General features: G+C 39.3%; 1 protein-coding gene across 1 annotated transcript in view; it reads left to right on the plus strand.

Moving 5' to 3' along the window:
• MBOAT2 (membrane bound O-acyltransferase domain containing 2) overlaps window positions 1-18,234 on the plus strand; it is a 73,428-nt gene extending 55,194 nt beyond the window's left edge. Inside the window, exons 6-11 of the mRNA XM_066612196.1 lie at window positions 3,207-3,399; window positions 4,994-5,097; window positions 7,381-7,445; window positions 8,672-8,804; window positions 11,067-11,218; window positions 12,141-18,234. Of these exons, the coding sequence (XP_066468293.1) occupies window positions 3,207-3,399; window positions 4,994-5,097; window positions 7,381-7,445; window positions 8,672-8,804; window positions 11,067-11,218; window positions 12,141-12,363 (870 nt within the window). The 3' untranslated portion in view covers window positions 12,364-18,234. The remainder of the gene's footprint in view (window positions 1-3,206; window positions 3,400-4,993; window positions 5,098-7,380; window positions 7,446-8,671; window positions 8,805-11,066; window positions 11,219-12,140) is intronic.
• Window positions 18,235-20,133: the final 1,899 nt, after the last annotated feature.

Genomic DNA, 20,133 nt, shown 5'->3' on the forward strand with positions numbered 1-20,133 from the left:
ATCTCGATAAACTATTCCATCCAACAATCCCTAGAGATGAAACTCCACCCCACTTGATCATTTTGCCCAAAAAAGGAAGTTAGAAACTGACCAATGGTTCTCCAATACAGTGGAGTCAAGGGAGGGTGTCTTTAGGAGACGGCAAATCACAGTCTGTTTTAGGCAATTGGCAATGCCCCTTCCATCAAAGATAAATTAATAGCCCTCCCTATCCATTCAAGCACCTCCCCCCCATGCAGATCTAACAAGCCAAGCCAAGGATCAAGCATATGGCTTCAGGTTCCAAGGGATCCTGTCCACATCCTTGGGTTGTAGAAGGTGAAAAGTATCCCAAACAACTGGTCCAACAAATGTTATGGGAGCACTGAACAGCACTGTCAATGTGGAGTCAATGTCTGAACAAATGTGAGCAATTTTATCTACAAAGTATCTTGCAAATTGGTCACAGCACTGGATAATTGAGGTATCTTTCTCCTCACCAAGCCGAGGAGCCAAGCTGGCCCTGGACAACTTGGAACAGCTGATTTGGCCCATTCTCCACAAATGCAATGGGGCAGAGGAAAAAAGTTTTCTTTGCTACTATCCCCATCACAGAGTAAGCTCTAACATGAACTCTCACCTATGTTTAGTTGGGCATGTCACATTTTTTCTGCCACATTCTGTACATCTGTCAAGTTACTTCATTTCCTGCAGCTCCTCAGTAAACCAAGGAGCCACATAAGCTCTGTGATGAGGCAGAGGTTGCTTGGTAGTGACAGTCTTATTCTCTGATAGTTTGTTACCTATTGCTTAAGTAAAAGTGAAAAAGAGAACAATAAGCATTTTTCTGTCCTTTCTTTGAGCAGCAGATAAACAGAAGAACTGAGAACAGGGCAGTGGAAAAAGAATACAGCTAGCAAGTGGAGGAGGTGAAATGACAATACAAAAATTTTGTGCAGGAACTAGACTGTGAACAGTAAAAAATATTGTGCACATCTCTTCCATCAGTGGACATACTATCTAGAATAGTCAACAGTAAACCTGCTAAGTGGAATGAAATGCTGAGAACACAGGTGACAATGCCTTGCTGTAACCACTGTCTTCTCTACCATGGCAGTATACTTTGTTCAATCAAACTCTTGCTAAAGTTTGTCAGGGTGTAAGTTTGTGGCAGTCAGAGGGAATAGGAGGTGGATGAAATCAAAACTGGTAGAAGGTGTGGCAAAAGCACTGTGAAAAATATAACCCCCTCCCCAGCCTGAGGAGAAAGCAGCAGTCTGCTATTCAACACATAAAGCAACTTGTGAAATGCTCTTTGGCGTGAATGATGGTATATTAGTTGCAAGGAAGCCACTGATGTGGTGATTTATTTGATGGATGAATTGCCACAGATTGGTTACATTAAGAACTCTGTTAACTAGATCTTCCTTACTTCTACAAATTGATGTTGAATGATCCTATTCTGTATATTTTTGTCTTTTCTCTTGAGAGCAGTCAGTGCCAGCACTTTGAATTAAGCCACATAGCATTTGTTATCCATTAGTGAAATGCATTTGCAGTACTTTTTGTATACTATGTGGTCCAGGTCAATTTAAGATGACCTTTTTAAAGGTTATAGGCTAGAGCAGGGGTGACCAAATCCCAGCCTGAGGGCCACTTGCAGCCATCAAGGACTCCCAATCTGGCCCGTGGGGAGCCCCCAGTCTCCAGTGAGCCTTCCAGAGACTTGTTGGAGCCCACCCTTGCCCGACATGCATGCTCGCAGCATGAGGGTGACTGTTCAACCTCTTGTGTGAGCTGTGGGATGAGGGCTCCCTCCACTGCTTGCTGTTTCACATTTGTGATGAGGCAGCAGCAATAAAGGAAAGATCAGCCTTGCTTTGTGCAAGGCCTTTTATAGGCCTTGAGCTATTGCAAGACCTTCATTTATTCAAACAAGTTCCATCTCTAATACTATATTCATTTGTGTAAATTTATTCAAATTAGAAATATAAATTAATTTTTTCCCCTGGTCCCCGACACAGCATTAGTGATGATGTGGCCCTCCTGCCAAAAAGTTTGGACACCCCTGGGCTAGAGAGAGGGCAATGACATAAGGCCCAGTGCATATTTTAGGTATGTTATTCCATAATGATGATGATGGATGTGTACTTCTTTGCTATATTTTTTTATTTATCACATTTTTATACTGCTCTTCCTCCAAAGAGATCAGGGCGGTGTACACGACTGCTCCCCTCCTTTTTTCCTCACAACAACCCTGTGAGGTAGCTGAGGCTGAGAGAAAGTGACTAGCCCAAGGTCCCCCAAGAAGTTTTGTGGCTGAGGGAGGCTCTGAACCTGGATCTTCCAGGTCTGAGTCCACCTCCCAAACCACTACATCACCCTGGCTTTCTTTATAATCTGAATTATAAAAAGAGCTAAGAAACAGAGGCATCTACTTTCTGGACTGTGCTCTGATGTGATTTCCAAAGTACAACTCCAATACATGCCAATTGCTTCACAGCCAGCTAGCTCTAGGAGACCTAGTCTTGTAAAAGCATGCTTCAGAAGAAAGGAACTAAAGAAATCATCTTGTTTTCCAAATTCACCTTTCCCCTCTTTTCTGAACTAAATGTTACATTAGCAGGGACGTTCAGCTTGGATAGAGGTCAAAGAGAGAATCACTACTGATTTGAATAAGAGAGGATGCACCAGTCTCCAGTAGGTGTATGTATGAACCTCCCAGAATATATATGGCTGTACAGCCTTTTGTCACCATCTTTGGCTAACAGCTGACAAAACAGTCGGTTTTAAGTGAATCTAGCTGCTTTGCACGTTCAGAGAAGTAGCAAAACTTAGATGCCCCGCTGGCTTAAGCTTCTGGCAAACTTGTATCTCTATGAGGCAAATATTCAGGTTCTTCGTTCACGCATTACCTGGAAGCATGGGAAATGGAATTGTGAGTTACTGTGCTTCTTGCTGCTTCTCTGAGCGTTCGGAGCTACATAGCATGTCAGTTAGCAGAACACTTTTTTGCCAACTAAAGTTCTATAGCATTTTAGTTGTCACTAATCTACTAGAAGGGATTCGAGCCATGCATGTTTTTTTATTCTTTTGAACAAACAAAAGCAACACAACAGGTGTCGTCTAAGCATACTCATGTGTTGGATGAAGAAATCAAATAATTCCATGTGAAAGTTTTTATTTTAAAGAGATACTCACAAAGTCTTACTTCCTGCATGTTTCAGACAGCTGTGGCGCAGAAACTCTTAGTGTGTGGACTATCCTTATTTTTTCATATGACTGTTAGCAAAACTTTGCCTGTGGAATACAACATTGATGATCATTTCAGAGCAACAGCATCAATGCCTACAAGGGTTATCTACCTGTACCTGTCTCTTATGGCTGCCAGACCCAAATACTATTTTGCATGGACTTTAGGTAAGTAGCCTCTTGATAGCAAACTTCTTGGTCTGCACAGGTTCAGTCAGTACAGTATACATTAGTGTTGTACAGATTAAGGATGTATTTGGGACAGTGCCCTCTTGTGGGTTGACAAGGAACTATGTTCAAAAAGATTCCTTTGCAAAACACTGGCTTTCAAGAAGGAACCATAACATAAATAAGTTGATCTTCCAGCTGCTAGCAGCTTATTTCCTCTAGATTTAAATATGCAAATATTGCATGAGGTCTGTAGTTTGCCGGTTAAGTAACTACTCTTAGGAAGCATTCAGTTTTGAAACAATAGCATCATTAGGTGAGATTTAAATCTCACCTATGCATTCTGTAGAATTCATTTATCTTATAGTTCTGGTACCTGTATTCTACACCTGTTTAGCCCCATTGCTGATATCTGTGTATAACTAAGTATAAAGCTGGGGGGGGGGAATACCCAATCATTTTGTGGAATATGGGACTGTAAATTGTAATTGAACATGACCACTTCCAAGTGGTCAGCAACCTTTTAACTTTGCTTGCTATCCATTAATTTCAGTGCTTGCTAGCAGGACCATGTTTTCCTCATTTAAATGTAACTATCTGATCCTGCAAGGGAAACTTTCTTTATTGCCTTCACAGCCTTATCAAGGATAGTGATAGAATTCTGGAGGAAGTTAGGATTTGTGCTCAAGGGTGAGGGGGGGAATTGTAAGCCACTGTGAATCTTAAAAGGATTGGCTATACATTTTTTTAAATAAGAGAGAGACGGTTTGATTTTAGTCACATTGCATGCCCAGACCTGAAGAGAGTGGGGAGGGGAGGGCAAAATCCCTGGGCTTCCAGCAGACCCAGTTCATTACAAAACAAAAATCTAGTTTGGCACTCCCTTCCTAAATTCTCCTACAATCAGGCATCTTTCCCCAGGCCCAATGTGAGCGCTTAGGAGTGCAGTGTATACCAGGACATAAAGGCCAGTAGGGGTCAGAATCTTCACAGAGCTCCAGCATGTGATGCTGGTGGTTAAGTTAGTTTGGGATTTGGGAAGTTTGGAATTTGTATTCTCTACAGTTACATAAATTGTACTGTGCTTGTGGCAAAAGCTGCAGTGGGACAAACCACCTTTTCATTAGATGATTTGGTTGAAGAAGTCTATCATTGATGTATAGAATTGCAGCATTCAAAATTCAGTCTTGTCAGAGATTTAGTTTTTCATCCAGAGTTTGTTTTTTTTTTTGGGGGGGGGGGTTTCAAAACCCCTAAATAGGGGATTGAAATGTGTTTCCAAAAAAGTCAAAATGCCATGTTCCGGTAGTAATAGCTTCTTCTGTTTCTTTGTTTACGTTTTAAACCCACCTTTATGGAGCTTAGTGTGACATATGTTATTCCCTCCCTATTTTATTCTCACAAGAGTCCTGTGAGGTAGGTTGGTCTGAGAGATGTTGACTGACACAATGTTATTCAGTGACCTTTATTAGCCAAGCAGGGATTTGAATTCAGGTCTCCCCACTCCTGAATACTGCACTAGTTTTTATAATAAGTATAACAACATTTTGTAGTTGGTTACAAACTATTCCCTTTTCCTCTTGTCTCTTTGCAGCAGATGCAATTAACAATGCAGCTGGGTTTGGTTTTAGAGGCTATGATAAAAATGGAGTCTCCTGTTGGGATTCAATTTCAAATCTGAGAATTCTGCAGATAGAGGTTAGTATATGGATTTCTGAAAATATTTGTGTAAAATTAAAAAATTGTCCCCTGGACTGTACAATGTAAAAGAATATATTAAAACAGATATAATGTACTTACTATCTTGAACAGATTGCATCTCACAACAAATATCACCTGCCTTTAAATTGCAAATACATTCAAAAGGCTGATACCATGCATGAATAAATGCAGATAATAACAAATACAGATAACACATTTATCCAAATGGACAATCCCCTCTGGAGTCCAAATGACAAGCTTCAGATAGTGCCTGATTAATATTTGAAGTTTGTCAGTCCCTGTTATAGCCAACCAGCTCATGCTTTGCTCACACTTTTGCTTGAGAATCACTGATCTTGCTGGGAAATTCTGTTGTGCTACACTCTCTCCAACATGGTTATACCCAACATTAGTGCTGCATTGACCAAGCGCAAATTTTCACATATGTGCCTATGAGTGCAAAAGATCTTGTACTTGGGAACGTATTCATTTTTCATTACACTTGACTGAGTTACAAAATCCATACCTTCTTGGTTTCAGTCATAGCTTCTTGGTTTTCTTGGTTCATCACCTTTCTCAGACAGAAGCGCTTTAGGTTACAACCAACTTCTTCAGATGCAGAAGCAGATAAGCAAAGGAGCAAGCAGTTGGCAGAATGTTTACTTTCAAGTATATTTGAGATGTTTCAGTCATGGGGCAAGGGAAAATTATTATGTTGCATTGATTTTTAGCTAGGGCCTCCTTAAGGGATTTTTTATTTTTTTTTCTTTGAGATAGGACAAAAATAGTGTAATATAGAAAAAGGGTGAAGCAAAGGTATCTCTGCATGAAAGGAGTGTGTGCCCAAAACTTTGCATATTATACATCACTGTGACTGTGTATTTGGTATGCGGAAGGAGCTGCATGTGCTGGGAGCAACTCAATAGCCAAGGGTTGGGCACACCTTGTAGCCCTAAGGCTGCTTATTTGTGGGTGGTTGAGCCAGTCATAGTTCTGGCTGTGTTTTGCCAGCAGCATAGTTTGTCATGTTTATTGGTGATTATGCAGCTGCAGAATTTTGAATAGCACCATCAAGAGAGCTCAAAACAGTTTGTATTCTTGGTATATGCAGGGCTTTTTTTCTAATGGAACGCGGGGGGGACGGAGTTCCGTCACCTTTTTGCAGGGGCCCCTCCCCTTCGGAGGCATTCCAGGAGGGGGGAGCAAAACAGAGGCAGGCACAGGATTGGACTCTAAGGCTGCCATCCTATCCACAGTAAGCCCCATTCACTAAAGTAGACTTCTGAGTAGACATGCATAGGATTGGGCTCTTAGGCTGCAATCCTAGGCACTTTCCTGGGAGTAAGCTCCATTGACTAGAACGAGACTTACTTCAGAGTAGACATACCTAAGATTGGGTTCTTAATCCTGGCAGAGATATATATCTGCACCCATTTTCACATGCTAAGGGCAGGTGAAAAGGAATTCTACGTGTGTACAACATGCTGTCCAACCTTGCTAGAGATCCTCCTCATCCTTCCCCCACAAGCATGCCCTCCGCCAGCCAGCGTTTGCAGCTCCTCTCTAGCAATGCAAAGCGGCTGCTCAGGGCAGCAGAGAACATACAATTGCATGCCAAGCGCCTTCCCAAAGACACAGAGTATTCTGATACCTGAATTAAACCATATTTAATCGCTTGTTTGCAAAAGTAGCTGTTTCTATGTGCACCTAAGGACCCCTCTCGTGTAAGAATTCCCTTTTTGTTCTTACTCCCACAGTTGCTTAGAGTAATTTTACTACATGGAACTCATGCAAGCCATTTTTCGGAATCCATTCACTGCTTCCTCTCCTCGAAGTAGTGCCACACTACATACTACACGCTACAAGTGCACCTGTACAGTATTTTTCCCCATGTGTAGAAAAAATAGCTAGGGGGAAGGGGATGTGGAGATTGACAGCCCAATCCTAGGCATGTCTACTCAGAAGTAAGTTCATCTTTAGGGGGGAAGCACATAAAAAATATTTTATTTCTCCAATAAAAAATGGTTTAAAAATAAATAAATAAATAAAATAAAAGATTAACAAGTTGTGAGTTCCTGCACCTTTTTTTCCACAAAAAAAGCACTGGGTATATGTGTGTGTTTTTTAAAATACCCAAACAAATCCTTTATTGCCTATCGCTGCCTATCTTAAAATGCATGGATATCTCTGATCTGCCATAAATGACTATACTGTATAGATAGTATATCTGCTTTACTATTCTAACTGAAATAAAATAACTGTGTGTGTTACAATTTACAGTCTTCAACAAGTTTCAAGATGTTTCTTGATAACTGGAATATCCAGACAGCATTGTGGCTTAAAAGGTACCGATGTGGATATCCATGCCCTGTCTATGCTCCAGTAAAAGCACTAATGCCGTCATGTGCAAGGCTGGCATATTTGTTCATGGGCCCGGGGCCAGAACCTTAGCAGCCATTTTGGACTCAACCTTTTTGGGCCCTACTTTCATTAAGGCCCTTGTCCTAGGAATAGTAATCTTATGCTATTTAAAGTATGCCAAGAGTTCCAGATGTGGTGCAGGCAGTGGCATAACTAAGGGGGTGTAGGGGGTAGCAGTCACACCCAGGCAACAAGCTTTAGGGGGGGGCAACAAACTGAGCTTGACACTAGTGGCTAAAATTGTGAAAATCTTTGTATGTACGAATAATACCATCATGTTATATATAACTGTAAAGGTAATTTAATGCGGAATACAATGCAACAAACCACATCAGAATATCTGTTTTCTATCAAAAGTTATGGCCAATTAACCAGAAAACAAAAACACAACTGCCTTAAGGAACAAAAAGTGGATTTCTTTAACTCAAAACTGACCTATGAGACTGATCGTTCTGAGAGCCAATGAGATGTTATGATACAGCATGGAACCAATAAGGCGTTAATATCGAGGAGGCAGGTTTCCCCCCAATTTGCACTCTTTTAAAAAGCTTGGGTGTGATGTCACTTCTGGTTATGACATCACTTCTGGGACATCATTTTGAGCTCCGCACTGGGCTACATGTTCATTAGCTATGCCACTGGGTGCAGGAGAATGTGGGTGAACCAGGATTTTTGGTGTGAGGGTGCAAGAAAATGGGCTTCACTGGAGGGGATTGATCTCTGGGAAAGGAGGCTTCCTGCAAGTAATTTAGGGACCATTTTGAAATCCCTTGTGTAAGTTAGAACTGTAAACAGCTTCCTAGCTCAGCATGTTACTGACACTGTACCTTCTTTGAAAGACATCCTAACCTATCCATGTGAGTGGATCAGCAGTTGTATCTTGGATCATTTATATCCAAAAGAGATTGAGTAGCTCCTTTAACTATTTATCTTATGAGAAATGTATTAATTACATTTCCTCTTGACAGAATTAATTACCAGCTCAGACTGGGCTGTATCCTAATGAATGTATATGTTGGATATGGTGTTCAGCGCATAGATTCCGATTTATACTGTGTTGAAAATTTCATTGATAAATAATTCATACTACTTGTGGTTGGCTGTATGTTCTGTACCACTTATAGGGTATATTTTATGTTTGAACTTTTAGAGTATGCTATGAAAGAGCCTCCTTCAGTCCGACGATACAGACCTTTATCTTGTCAGCCATTTGGCATGGGGTATATCCAGGATATTATTTAACATTTCTAACAGGGGTACTAATGACACTTGCAGCACGAACTGTAAGTACCACCGCATGTATGCTCTACTCTTAATAATTAAGTACAGTGACAGCAGAAATGCAAAATTGCTACTGGGGTTTATGCCAAAATTCTGAAATTGGTGCCAAAAATCTGAACTTGTGCTATGCATGCAAGAAAAAGGAGTCTATTCATCATGCTTTCAGAAATCATCCTGTACAGTTGTGAACATGTTAACCAAAGCACCAATTTCTAACTGGGGTCATACAGGTGAATAGTGCTTCCTCAAACCATTAGAACCTGAAGTGAGAATGTTGAAAGGTATGATTTGTGGCCAGCATCTTAACATCATTGTGGAGGAGGAAAATGATCTCTGAAGGACAAAGTGGAGATGACTCAAAACCTTTCGGTGCCCAAGGCAGAAAAGGTCCATGTTGCTACCTTACTTTGTGTTAATGTCTGGCTCTAAGCTTTGAACAGAAATCTTGAATTCTGGTTGCTAGAATCTGTCATCGAGTGGTGGCTGTCTTGTATTTAGTGAGGGGACAGTAACCAGCCTTGTTCATCCAGCATAGCATCCTGCCTGTGGCTGTTTACTGGTGTCTCTCATCGCATCCTCTTTTAGATTGTAAACCCCTCTGAGAAAAGGACCATTAAAAATTTTTTTGCTATACTTTTTGGTGAAGTGTAAAAAAATTCTTACTACTACGACTAATAACTGAGTCATTCATAAGTTCCAACCACCCATCTTAAAAGCTGGGGATGTCCTTAGGAAGCTGGGATCAATAATAAGGGAAACTCAACAAACAGTAAGGACTGTGAAGGAAATTTGGAGCAATTATGTCAAGCAGAAGAAAGGAAAACAAGTGCAAATGCATACATTTGACCTGAACTTGGAAATTGTTATGTCTACTCAGGGCTTCCAGGGGCTAAACACAATCTTGGAATATACCTAGCAGAGAGTCTGGATGATAGAGCACAGCTTACTATTCCTAGTTCTTTGAATAAACCAGAATGACTTTTTAAACAGGAAGTGTGTGAAGGCCTATTTTAAGAACCACTTCATCCCCACAGTCACTTACCGCATCAAACATGATTCACACTTTGTTAGATCGCAAGCCCTTTGGAGACAGAAATATATGGTTTTGAAAAAAAATTCTGTAAGTCATTCTGCAGGATAGAGTTTAGTAGGCACACCTACTAAAAAAATAAATGTCACAGGCATTACCAGCTCTCAAACCAGTGATACTCTATGTTGCAGGTAAACTATAATTTTTCTCTTCCTGTAGAAATAATATTTGAATTTGGGAAATACCTCCTTGTAAAAACATCCCCACATCTAAATCAGACCCTGTTTGTATTCCTGCTCTTTTGCCAGTGCTTTTTGGTTTTCCTAGAGAGGGTGTGTGTGTTATAGTTTGATATAATAGGACTTACTGGCATAGCAAGTTGATTCCAGCCGCTTAAGGAAGCTTACAGCTTTCCACTACATGGAAACTTATATGGTGTGATGGACACTGGATTTAAACTAATTAGTCTTTCATGCTAGCAGAAAACAATTTTACTAGTTTGGAAAGGTCTTTAATATCTCAAGAAAGTTTTGCCGTGAGATTCTTTTATTTTTCTGACTGTGAAAGAAAAGTAGAACAGGAAGGCTCTGGCAAGTTTTTATTTTTTCCATCAACTGCTTTTTTCCCAAACTCTTTAACATCAGAACCCACCCCCCAAAAATCACTTTACCAGTCACTCAAGCCTCTGTGGCTATAATGGTGATTGGGCAGCAGTGCCCCCCCCCCCAAAGTAGAAGGTTGTTTAATCCTTAATGCACATAGTATAGTCTGCCTTCATGACCTACCAGAAGTTGGGGCATGACCCCACTGGTGGGCCATGGATCCACAGTTTGGGAACTGCTGAACTGCAAGCTGTGTTAGAGAGAGGGTAATGGAAAACTTGAAAATTGCAAGCCATTTCAGAACTTGGCCTAAGTTTGCCAGAGATTCACTGTAGCAGTGTGCATGATGAAAGGGGGTTCTCGGGTTCTCACGGTTAGCTTCTTTTGTCATAATGATTCAATTAGTTTTAATACCAGAAGGTAATGTTTTCACTTTATTATTGAACAGTCTACAGGAGAAAGGTTATTTTAAATAAAAATAGCCTAACTGGATTGATATGATGTTAAGGTCAATACTAAAGCCTTTAAATTCAGGTCTTCATCCAGGTGTTGTTTCTTATAAGGTCTGTAATGATATTGTGTATTCTGTAAAGATTTTAATGATTCTAATTGTGTATCATTTTTTGGTTTAGATTAGGAAGAACATTAGACACTACTTTATTGATACTCCAGCCATTAAATTATGTTATGATATCATGACGTGGATGACGACTCAAGTAGCAATAAGTTATACAGTTGTACCATTTGTACTTCTCTCTGTAAAACCATCTTTCATGTTTTACAGGTAAGTTGACACTCTTAAAAAAAAAAGCAAGCTTTAAGTGGCAAGTTGAATTATTCATGGTGTTTGCTGACAGTTGAGCAAGTAGTAACTGGGGTTGGTAGTCTTTGCTTTCTCATGCATGGAATTTCATGGCGTATTTGGTGCCTGATGCAGAATCTGGCAACACTCATGGAATCTTGAGAGTCTCAGTTTTCATTTTAACAAAATAAAAAGGCTTGCAGCTCTTATGATGATGAATAGTTGTTTGATAACCCACCTGTAGATTTTCTAGTCTGTGCCTGATTATGTGTTCTCTCCTATGGCCTCCAGTCATTTATTTTAATCAATATTATCCATTATTGATGCATATTAAGCTCCCCTAAATCTCTGAACCAAACAAGACATAAACATAAACAATTTACATTTCAGTGTAAAAAAATGCACTGTAAAGCATATAAAATGTAAAAGAAAGCTGACATTGTTTGTAACACAATATTTAAAGCGAATAACCAATGGAATACATCAGAGCTCCTCCCATAGAATTGTTACGAGAAATTGATGGGGGAAGGCAGCTTTAAATCTTCATCATCACCTCTCTGCTCCTGAACAATTCCTGCATTTTCCATGATGACAGTGTTTTTCCTTCTCATGCGCATAACCACCTTCCTTGCTTGAAGACTGAAATTCCTTCAGTATTAAATTCCTTAGAGTGCTGCTAGGAGGAAGGGCAGAGAAGGCTAGATTCCGATCACTAAGTCCCTCTGAAGGAAAAATCACACTTGGACCATTCCAACCAGTCTTATAAACAATAGCCACCTCACTATATAAAAATATGAAACGATACGCAAATCTGATACATTATATGTGGGTGGGGGTATGGTAAAATGCTGTTTTCAAATGACCAATTTGGCTTAAAATTTTTTATTTTTACTTCTTTGCTTAGCTCCTGGAATTTCTGCCTCCACATTGCCTGCATCTTAGTGTTGTTGATATTTCCAGTGAAAAGAACTCAAAAAGAAAATAAAGAACGAGAAAGCATCCAGCCCTCATGGTTCAAAAAGCGAGAAGGAAACAAAAGCATTATGGGACATAACAGTTATTCTACGATAAATAGTTTCAATCAGAAAAGAGAAATCACCTGCAGAAATACAGCAACGCAACAATGATTAGGAGATGCTATGGTGGATATATTTTATATTTTCAAAGCCCATTTATAGCACCTTCTAAAGGGGTTTGTATTTGTCTGAAAAGATGGGTAGTAAGAAAAGAATGATATATCCCTACGGAATATTGAATTACACTAGTAGGAATGCAAGCAAAGCAAATTAACCTCTCCCGTGCCATGTTCCTGTGGATCACGCCTTATATGAAAATATTACCATTATTTCAATGGGCACTCAGGACTTACAGCGTATGTCCATTGGGTCATAGTGTGCCCCTTTGATGAATGTACGTTGTGTATCCCAAGGCACTGATGTGGGTGATGAACAATTAGTCCAGAATAACAGATGGAAAATACCATTTTTCCAAGTGAATGCCTTGCCTTAAACCCTCTATTTACTGAAATAATAGTGGTATTTCAGGTTTAATATTATATGGGAAACATAGTTCAAATGTAGGCTTTTGGGTACCGAAGGAAACAATGGAGAAATGGAAGCAGAGAGTCACATCATATCTGAATCTATAAAAATGAATTGCAATAAGCATCTCAGTATTTGGAGGGTTTTCTTAGTATATCAAATTCTTACCATACAGGACTGCAAACATTGCCAATGCCAAATTATAGATAATTTAGTTTGATGAACATTGTCATTACAGAAGATCGCCCTGGAATTTTTTTATTTTTTTTTGCCTTGTTTAACTTGAAGTCACTCTTTCCAGGGCAAAATGCTCAAGTTTAGATTTCTGCTGCTCTTTCAGGTTATATGAGGAGCTTTGCAGCTTGCTGCAAAATGGCAAAGATGAAAAGAAACTCCAAGTTCCTGTTAAAGCTGCACCTTTCCAGTAAAACTCCTCCTTGTTATCCTGTAGAAATCGTTTTGCAATTTTTGGCCTGAAGAAACAATCACTTAGAAACTTTGTCAGAGATGTAAAGAAATAGTTCAAGAAGGTGCTTATGATATAAGTATAGCCAGATTATTTTATGGTTATAATTCAGTTTATATTAAACAAATGGTGAAATTGTTATATCGGTATTGTGTAGCTCATCTTTTGATGTTATATGACCTGTAACACTGGACAGCCTGTGGTTTAGGAAATGTCTAAGCCAGGATTTCAGACATGGATTTGAGATAGACATTTCATTGTACTTTTTTGATAAAATATTCCCAAGTTGTTCTCACAATTTTATTTTGAAAATCTGTCATGGGAATAGATAAATAGTGATCACTTTATTGTGAATATTAACAACTGGTGAAGAAATGAAGTACTTAAAGGGCTATACTTTTTCCTTTGCTTATTCTGCATACCTTTCTGTTTTTCAATGTTCAGATGCAAGCCATTTTATCTTTCAAAGAAAATGCCAGAAGAAAAAAGCAAGGAAGGTCAGGACTGAATTGTTTTAAAGATAGGCTGAATCTTCTTTCCAGTAATGTTTTGCACTGTAAACATTATGCTGTGGTTAGTTGAATATTTTAAATGAATCCAGACAGGCAAAATTAGCTATTTGCTGTTATCAGGGATATAGAAAACAAATGAGTTTGTGGATGTAGAAATAGGGCATCTGAAACTCAATCTTCACAGATCTGTCTTTGAATCAAGAGTAAGAATGGCATATATTTCTTAAGAGTTCTGGTTCTTTTCATTGTCTTCTTCCCTGAAATCCCAAGATAGCTGGATACAGGTATCTTCTGTCTGTGGAAATGAATGCCTTTTAATGATCACATACGTTATTAGAAATGCAGATTGGAATAAGCATCTGGAGAGCATGTAACTGCATACTGAAAAGGGCTTGTATACTGACTGTGTTACGGAAGTCAATTTTAGCATTAAAAGATCTAGGCTTGTTGCAATATTGGCTGAGATGATGGTAGGTGTGAACTAGTACTGAAAAGGAGGGCCTGTATGTTGCTGGTGTCTCTGGTAGGTTGAGTGCATTCTTATTAGAGAGAGAGAGGCAGAGAAAGGAGTGTGTGTGGGCATCTTTCAGTGGAGTATAGGCAACCCAGTGGACACTTTGCTCCATCCACAACAGTGTCCAAGTGATGTGCTTTTCTTTTTCCCATATGAGTGGCAGTTATTCACTGAAACAGGAGAAAATAAATGGTTGCCATCAGAATACATTGGATTTAACCTCCTACAAAACTCTGGTGATACCCATTTGGAATGGGGAAAGTTCACTCTTTAACTATGATCAAACTTGAATCCCATTTTCTTTTCCCCCCATAGAACTCAGTAGCAACGTTTAAGAACAGAGATTGCTGTTTTGCTTAGCCCCACCCCAACTCCTGTTTCTGTATGTCTTAGCTGAAGGTCTGTCCAGTGGTAAGTGATAGGAATGGGAAGTTCAAATCCTTTTCCCCACTACCGCTCACCACTAACAGACACATCTATTCCCCAAGTCAAGAATGTGACCTGATGTTTGCAGCACCTTCTACAATGGTAATTGCCTTAGTGAGGAGTGGGATAACAAAATAATGTGGGTTGTTGCACTCATCTGCTGCCTTCCTGTCTGCCACTGAGGAGCAGGGCCAGGGCTGCTTTTCAAAACTATTCAAAACCAACCATGATATCTTTACCCTGAGAATGAGGTAAGGAATATTTTTCCCCCACCCCTGGCCTCATCGCAACCTGGAAATAATTTGTTATTGTAGAGATGACAAGCATGATTCCCTGAAAAATCATGACCATGTGCTCCTCTGTCTATTTAGGCAATACCATGTTACTATTTGGATTCCTGCTTGAATGTTATAGTTGCATCACTATTTACATTAAGAAGAGCCACCTTCAAAGAATGTTTTTCACTTTCAGGTTATAATTTTATAATTTCAGGTTATATAATTTTATATAACACAAAATATTGTATGCCAAATTCTGCTCTCTGATGCAAACAATAATTTGGTTCCGTGATTGAATACATAATTATCTCCTTTGTCATTTCTAGCCTGACACCAAGTGAAAAATGTACTGTACATACAAAGTATAAGAATTAAATTTAAATTGTTTCTGAATCTAAATAAGAGTAGCTTTTGCATTGCTCTAATTTTAAATTAGAAGCTGGCAAAAGGTAGATTGGGATCTACTGTTAGTCCTTTGTGTGATTAGCAGTGGATCAGCAAAGATTTCTTTGCAATTGTTTTTCATTAGCAACAACAAAACGGCTGTCTTCTCCTGCCTCCCACTGCTCAAACAACAAAACTGGGGTGGAGGCTGCAATCTATATCTATAAGGCTGCAATCCTATCCACACACCTGGGAGTAAGGCCCATGGACTATAATGGGACATACTTTTGAGTAGACATGCATAGGATTGGGTTCTAAGTTGGTTTTGGGGTGAAAGGACTGTGCTCTTAGTTCTGAAATTAGAAGCATATTCCTGGGAAGAACATGTGGTTAGAGGCAACCTGTTTTAAGAAATAGTTAAGTGTATGTTCTAATTGTCTGTTCATTCATCTGAGCCACTGTTTTTGCATCTGGATCAGGATGGTAGAACTTGAGGTTCTAGTTAAAAAACAAGGTAGAGCCCATAAGCCTGAAGTTTGCCCTGTTATAAATGAAATACATCCTCTAAGTGCCTATAAAGGTCTAATCTGACTGAAGCTAAGATTTAAGTTAATATTTTCAAATATCAATTTCTGTTATGAAGAAATTATTTTAAAATATCTGAGTCCTAAATCAACCTTTGATATCATGTTTAACTTGTTGCCACATCATAAATTGGGAATTTATTGCACAGAACATAGGTTGTCATGTTTATTTTGAAAATATCCAGAAGCCAAAGTATGGTAATATTTTTATAAAAATCAACCAAAAAGTTAAGAGTTAAGCTTTCAGGTTCTCCAGAACTCTTTGATCATGCTGGAATGTAAAGCAAAATGATTGGGGGTGGGGGGACTGGGCAAAAATCCTCTTGCATTCTATAACAGTCCAAAAATGGTGTGCATAAGAATAGATGCATGCCAATTTTGTCATGCTCCTGTTGAGAGTAATCCAGTTATGTCTGCATAATTGGAGGGAGTAAGCATCTATTTTAAGAAGTATAAACCGCAAATTCGGGAACTTGTCCATCGTACCCACATTTGTTTCTCTTTTCTCTCTTCCTCCCCCAACCTCTGCCCACTTGCTCAACATCCAGCCTGATGAGAAGTACTGGGTGATCTTGACAGCTTTATCATGAATTCATGACGATTGGGTTGGTAATACCTTTATTGGATCATACTTGGGTTTGGGAATTTTTCATATATTAGGGGAGAACTAGTTTTAATCTATGCTCCATATACCTTTACTGATTAAACTTAACCCACTGTAAGTAAGTGTGCACACATTTTGAATGTGCACAGCACAGTTTTGATCCCTGGCCTTAGTTGTTAAGTGCCACAGAACTGCACATTGTGTGTGTTACAGCTATTTTATTTCCCATGCTGTGAACAGACACGTGTACTTTTATTCTTGTTTTATGTAGGTTATATAATTCCCTTTTAAGCCACTCCTTTGCCTCATCTTAAAAGTTGATATTACTCAAACGTCCTTCAAATTAATATTTGCCATGATTTACTTTGAATTCACTAGTTTTTAATGAAATGTGAAACTTATGATTTTCACTACAAGTGTCTATCCATTGTTGTGTGTTTTTTACTTCTGGGAACCTACTGTGTGAGCAGCAATGTAGTACTGTAATTCTGTTGCAAGGGAAAAAAGTTATTTTCATTTGCCATCTTGGTTCTGTCGAAGACATGACCCTTTTTTTAAAATGCAAAATACAGTGACTCTTTTATCCTAGTATGGGACTTCAATCCTGGATCCACTTGAAAATACTGAGAGTTCCCCCCCACCCCCACTTTTTTTAAAAATCTCATTGTCATGCCAGGCTACAAACAAATATGTTAATTTTGGCACTTGGGTGAACCCCTGAGGTTCATTAGCTGGTTTGTTGTAGCTGTCTACAGGCTCATCTTGATTTTGAGACGTGGCTGTTTTATTCCTACTGTATTTACCTGCGAAATGACCTGCCAACTTGGCAGAGGTTTCAAAATGTTGTTTCACTGTGCATATCAAAGGTACATCAACACTTAGACTGGAAGTGTTTATAAAAGGAACATTTGCCTACATTTCTTTTTGCCTTTTATGTGTTTTGTCAGGTTCTTAACATTTTATGAATATCTAGTTTCATACCTTTTTCATAATCATTGATCTCAACTATTTCTATTAAGTCTTTGGGTGTGTCTTACAGTGGCAAAACGTGTCATACAAATACAGTAGTATGTAGATAATGATTCTTGAAACCAGACCTCAAGCATATTCTAGCTCAGTTAGAGAGAGATTTCCATAAGTATTGAATGGAAACTAGTATCCCAGTTCAAGAGGATGCATATAGGGATATAAAAATATAAAATTATTCCATATAATACTATAACAATGGGATTTAGTTATTTCCTATCTGGTCACATATTGATGAAGGGGTTTATTCTTAGCTCAGTCCAGAATGTTCCCCTCCCTGCCTCAAATATCTGCTTTTTGAGATCAGAATATGCTTCAAAAGTGGGTAATTGCAGTATTTCCTCAATTTGCCTTCCCTGGATCAGACGATAAAGGCATTGTCCATGAATTTCATTTTTATTATTCCAATATATATATTTTTAAAAAATTGTTATTTTTCAACAGATCCATAAAACTAGTTCTTGGTGTATGGTAATTTAAAAATACCACTGTGTTAGTTTACACTGTGATGTGATATTTTAATAATTACTTATTTCTAGTTTTGTCTCAGCAGTGCTACACACAGGTAGTATGCTGCTATGTTTTAAAGGTGTTTTTAACTTGCCTATAAACGTTTTTCTAATTTGTGTCTTTCAAATCTGATTAAACAGTAGTTTAAAAAAAGGCCTGAAGTTTCTTTTCTTCATTTCTTAAGTGATTTAATCTAAACAGCTATGAGATGCATTTTTATTCAACAAACCATAACATCTAAAGAGTGGGATTAGCCACAAAAGAGAATAAAATGTTTTTAACCTAATATTTTCACAATTCTTAACACTCACTTCATGACCATTGTTCAGAAAATAGTCTTTGAGAGAAACCACTTAAGTAAAAGATCAATCTGAGACATTTTTACAAAACCATATTTGGGAATACATAGATTCAAAAATTATTTGCTCACAGTATTTTTTATTTGCAAACATACAAAAGTATATTGTAATAAATGGTAGCACATGGTTCAGGTAGTTTTTCATATAGAAAATTATTCCCGATTTGCTGGAGGTTGCTATGTCTCCCTCGCATAGCATGTGATTATCCTGTTTCCCTATAATGCAAGCAAAATGGACTAACCCTGAAGCTGAAATTGGGCAAGGAGTTAACACTTTTTTCCCCATCGTTGGAATCCTGAAGCATGAACACTGAACAGAGGAAGCTGCAACCACCAACAATAATTCTTAAAGAGAATGTCATTTTTGAAATGGCAAAGAGTTGATTTTTAATGGGAGAATAGATGGACTTTAGAATACACCTTCTGATGATGTGATGGGCACCATCCAATAGGTGTTTGTGGTATACCTAATCATCACTAGAAAGCAAAACATACATCTTAGTGAGAGATTTTTTGCCCCTTGGTAACTGGCAATTCATCAAAGTGTGCAGTCTCTTTATAGAAGCTTCAGATGCTGCTATGCCAAATAAGACTGCTTCAAGGAGATGCCATGCTGGTAACACCCTTTTACAAAATTTATACTGGCAAAGGGGAATAGGAGAAACAGCAGCAGAGGAAGCTGGTATGAAGGGACTTGACAGAAACCTTGTGTATCTTTCTGAGGCATAGGCACTCCTGGGTGAGCACTGTCACGCTCTCTCCCGAATATCCAGTTTCAGCCTTTTAGACAGGATGGGCAGCATCTCCTCCAACTGAAATCAGAGACAGGCAGTGCAATACTAGTCTATATTAGCCATCAAAAAAGCATCATTAATTCCTTTAGATTACTTGAGAGTAGGCAGTGCTGGCAGGAAGGCCTGTGCTGTCCTGCCAGTGCTGCATTCCAATCTTTGGATGCCAGCAGAAGTCACTGCTGTGCCATTTGGCATAGGCAGCAGGAGGGTGGAACAGAGACTGGGAAGGAGATGTTTCTGGGCAAGGGAGGGTGGAATTGGTGAAGGAAGCCTCCACTGTATCCTAAACCCCTTCCCAGACCTGGGAGCCTTACACAAAGCTGCCTGGATTTGTGCCAGTGGTTTAGCTGGCGCAGATTTGAGTAGCCCCATTGAGCAGACTGTGGCTCAACATGGGGTAAAGGGAAAAATATCCCCTCCAGTAGATCTCCAACCTCTTCCTAACCAGTGGCGGACACAGCAGAGGCCATGCAGCCCTGCTGCATCAGCACAGATTAGGATTGGGCAGTGAAGTGCTTAACTTGCTCAGATCATGTTTTATGTATGTGGAACGCGTGTACTCTATCCAGTGATGAATCGATGAATTCTCAACATTTCCAATCTCTGATGTTTTCTGCCAGTGTATATTTAATCAGTGCCTCAGGGCCCAATCTTAAAACAGGTTGAGAGCCAGCGTTCAGCTCCAGTGCTAGTGCTGGGTGTTGCAAATGTGCCATAAGGCATGTCCACAGCACCCGAAGAGGAGGCACTGGTACTGGGCCTCAGTGCTGTGTGGGCAGCCGGCTGGCAGTATTTTTGACTTGGGGGGGAGGCTGGAAGTGGGCAGAAAGGGGTGGAGGTAGGGCAGAGATAGGGAAAGTTTGGGCGGTGGGGTGGGGACGGCGGTGGGTTCCAGAAGAC

The sequence above is a fragment of the Tiliqua scincoides genome, chromosome 1 (genome assembly GCF_035046505.1).
Source record: "Tiliqua scincoides isolate rTilSci1 chromosome 1, rTilSci1.hap2, whole genome shotgun sequence".
NCBI classification, from domain to species: domain Eukaryota; kingdom Metazoa; phylum Chordata; class Lepidosauria; order Squamata; family Scincidae; genus Tiliqua; species Tiliqua scincoides.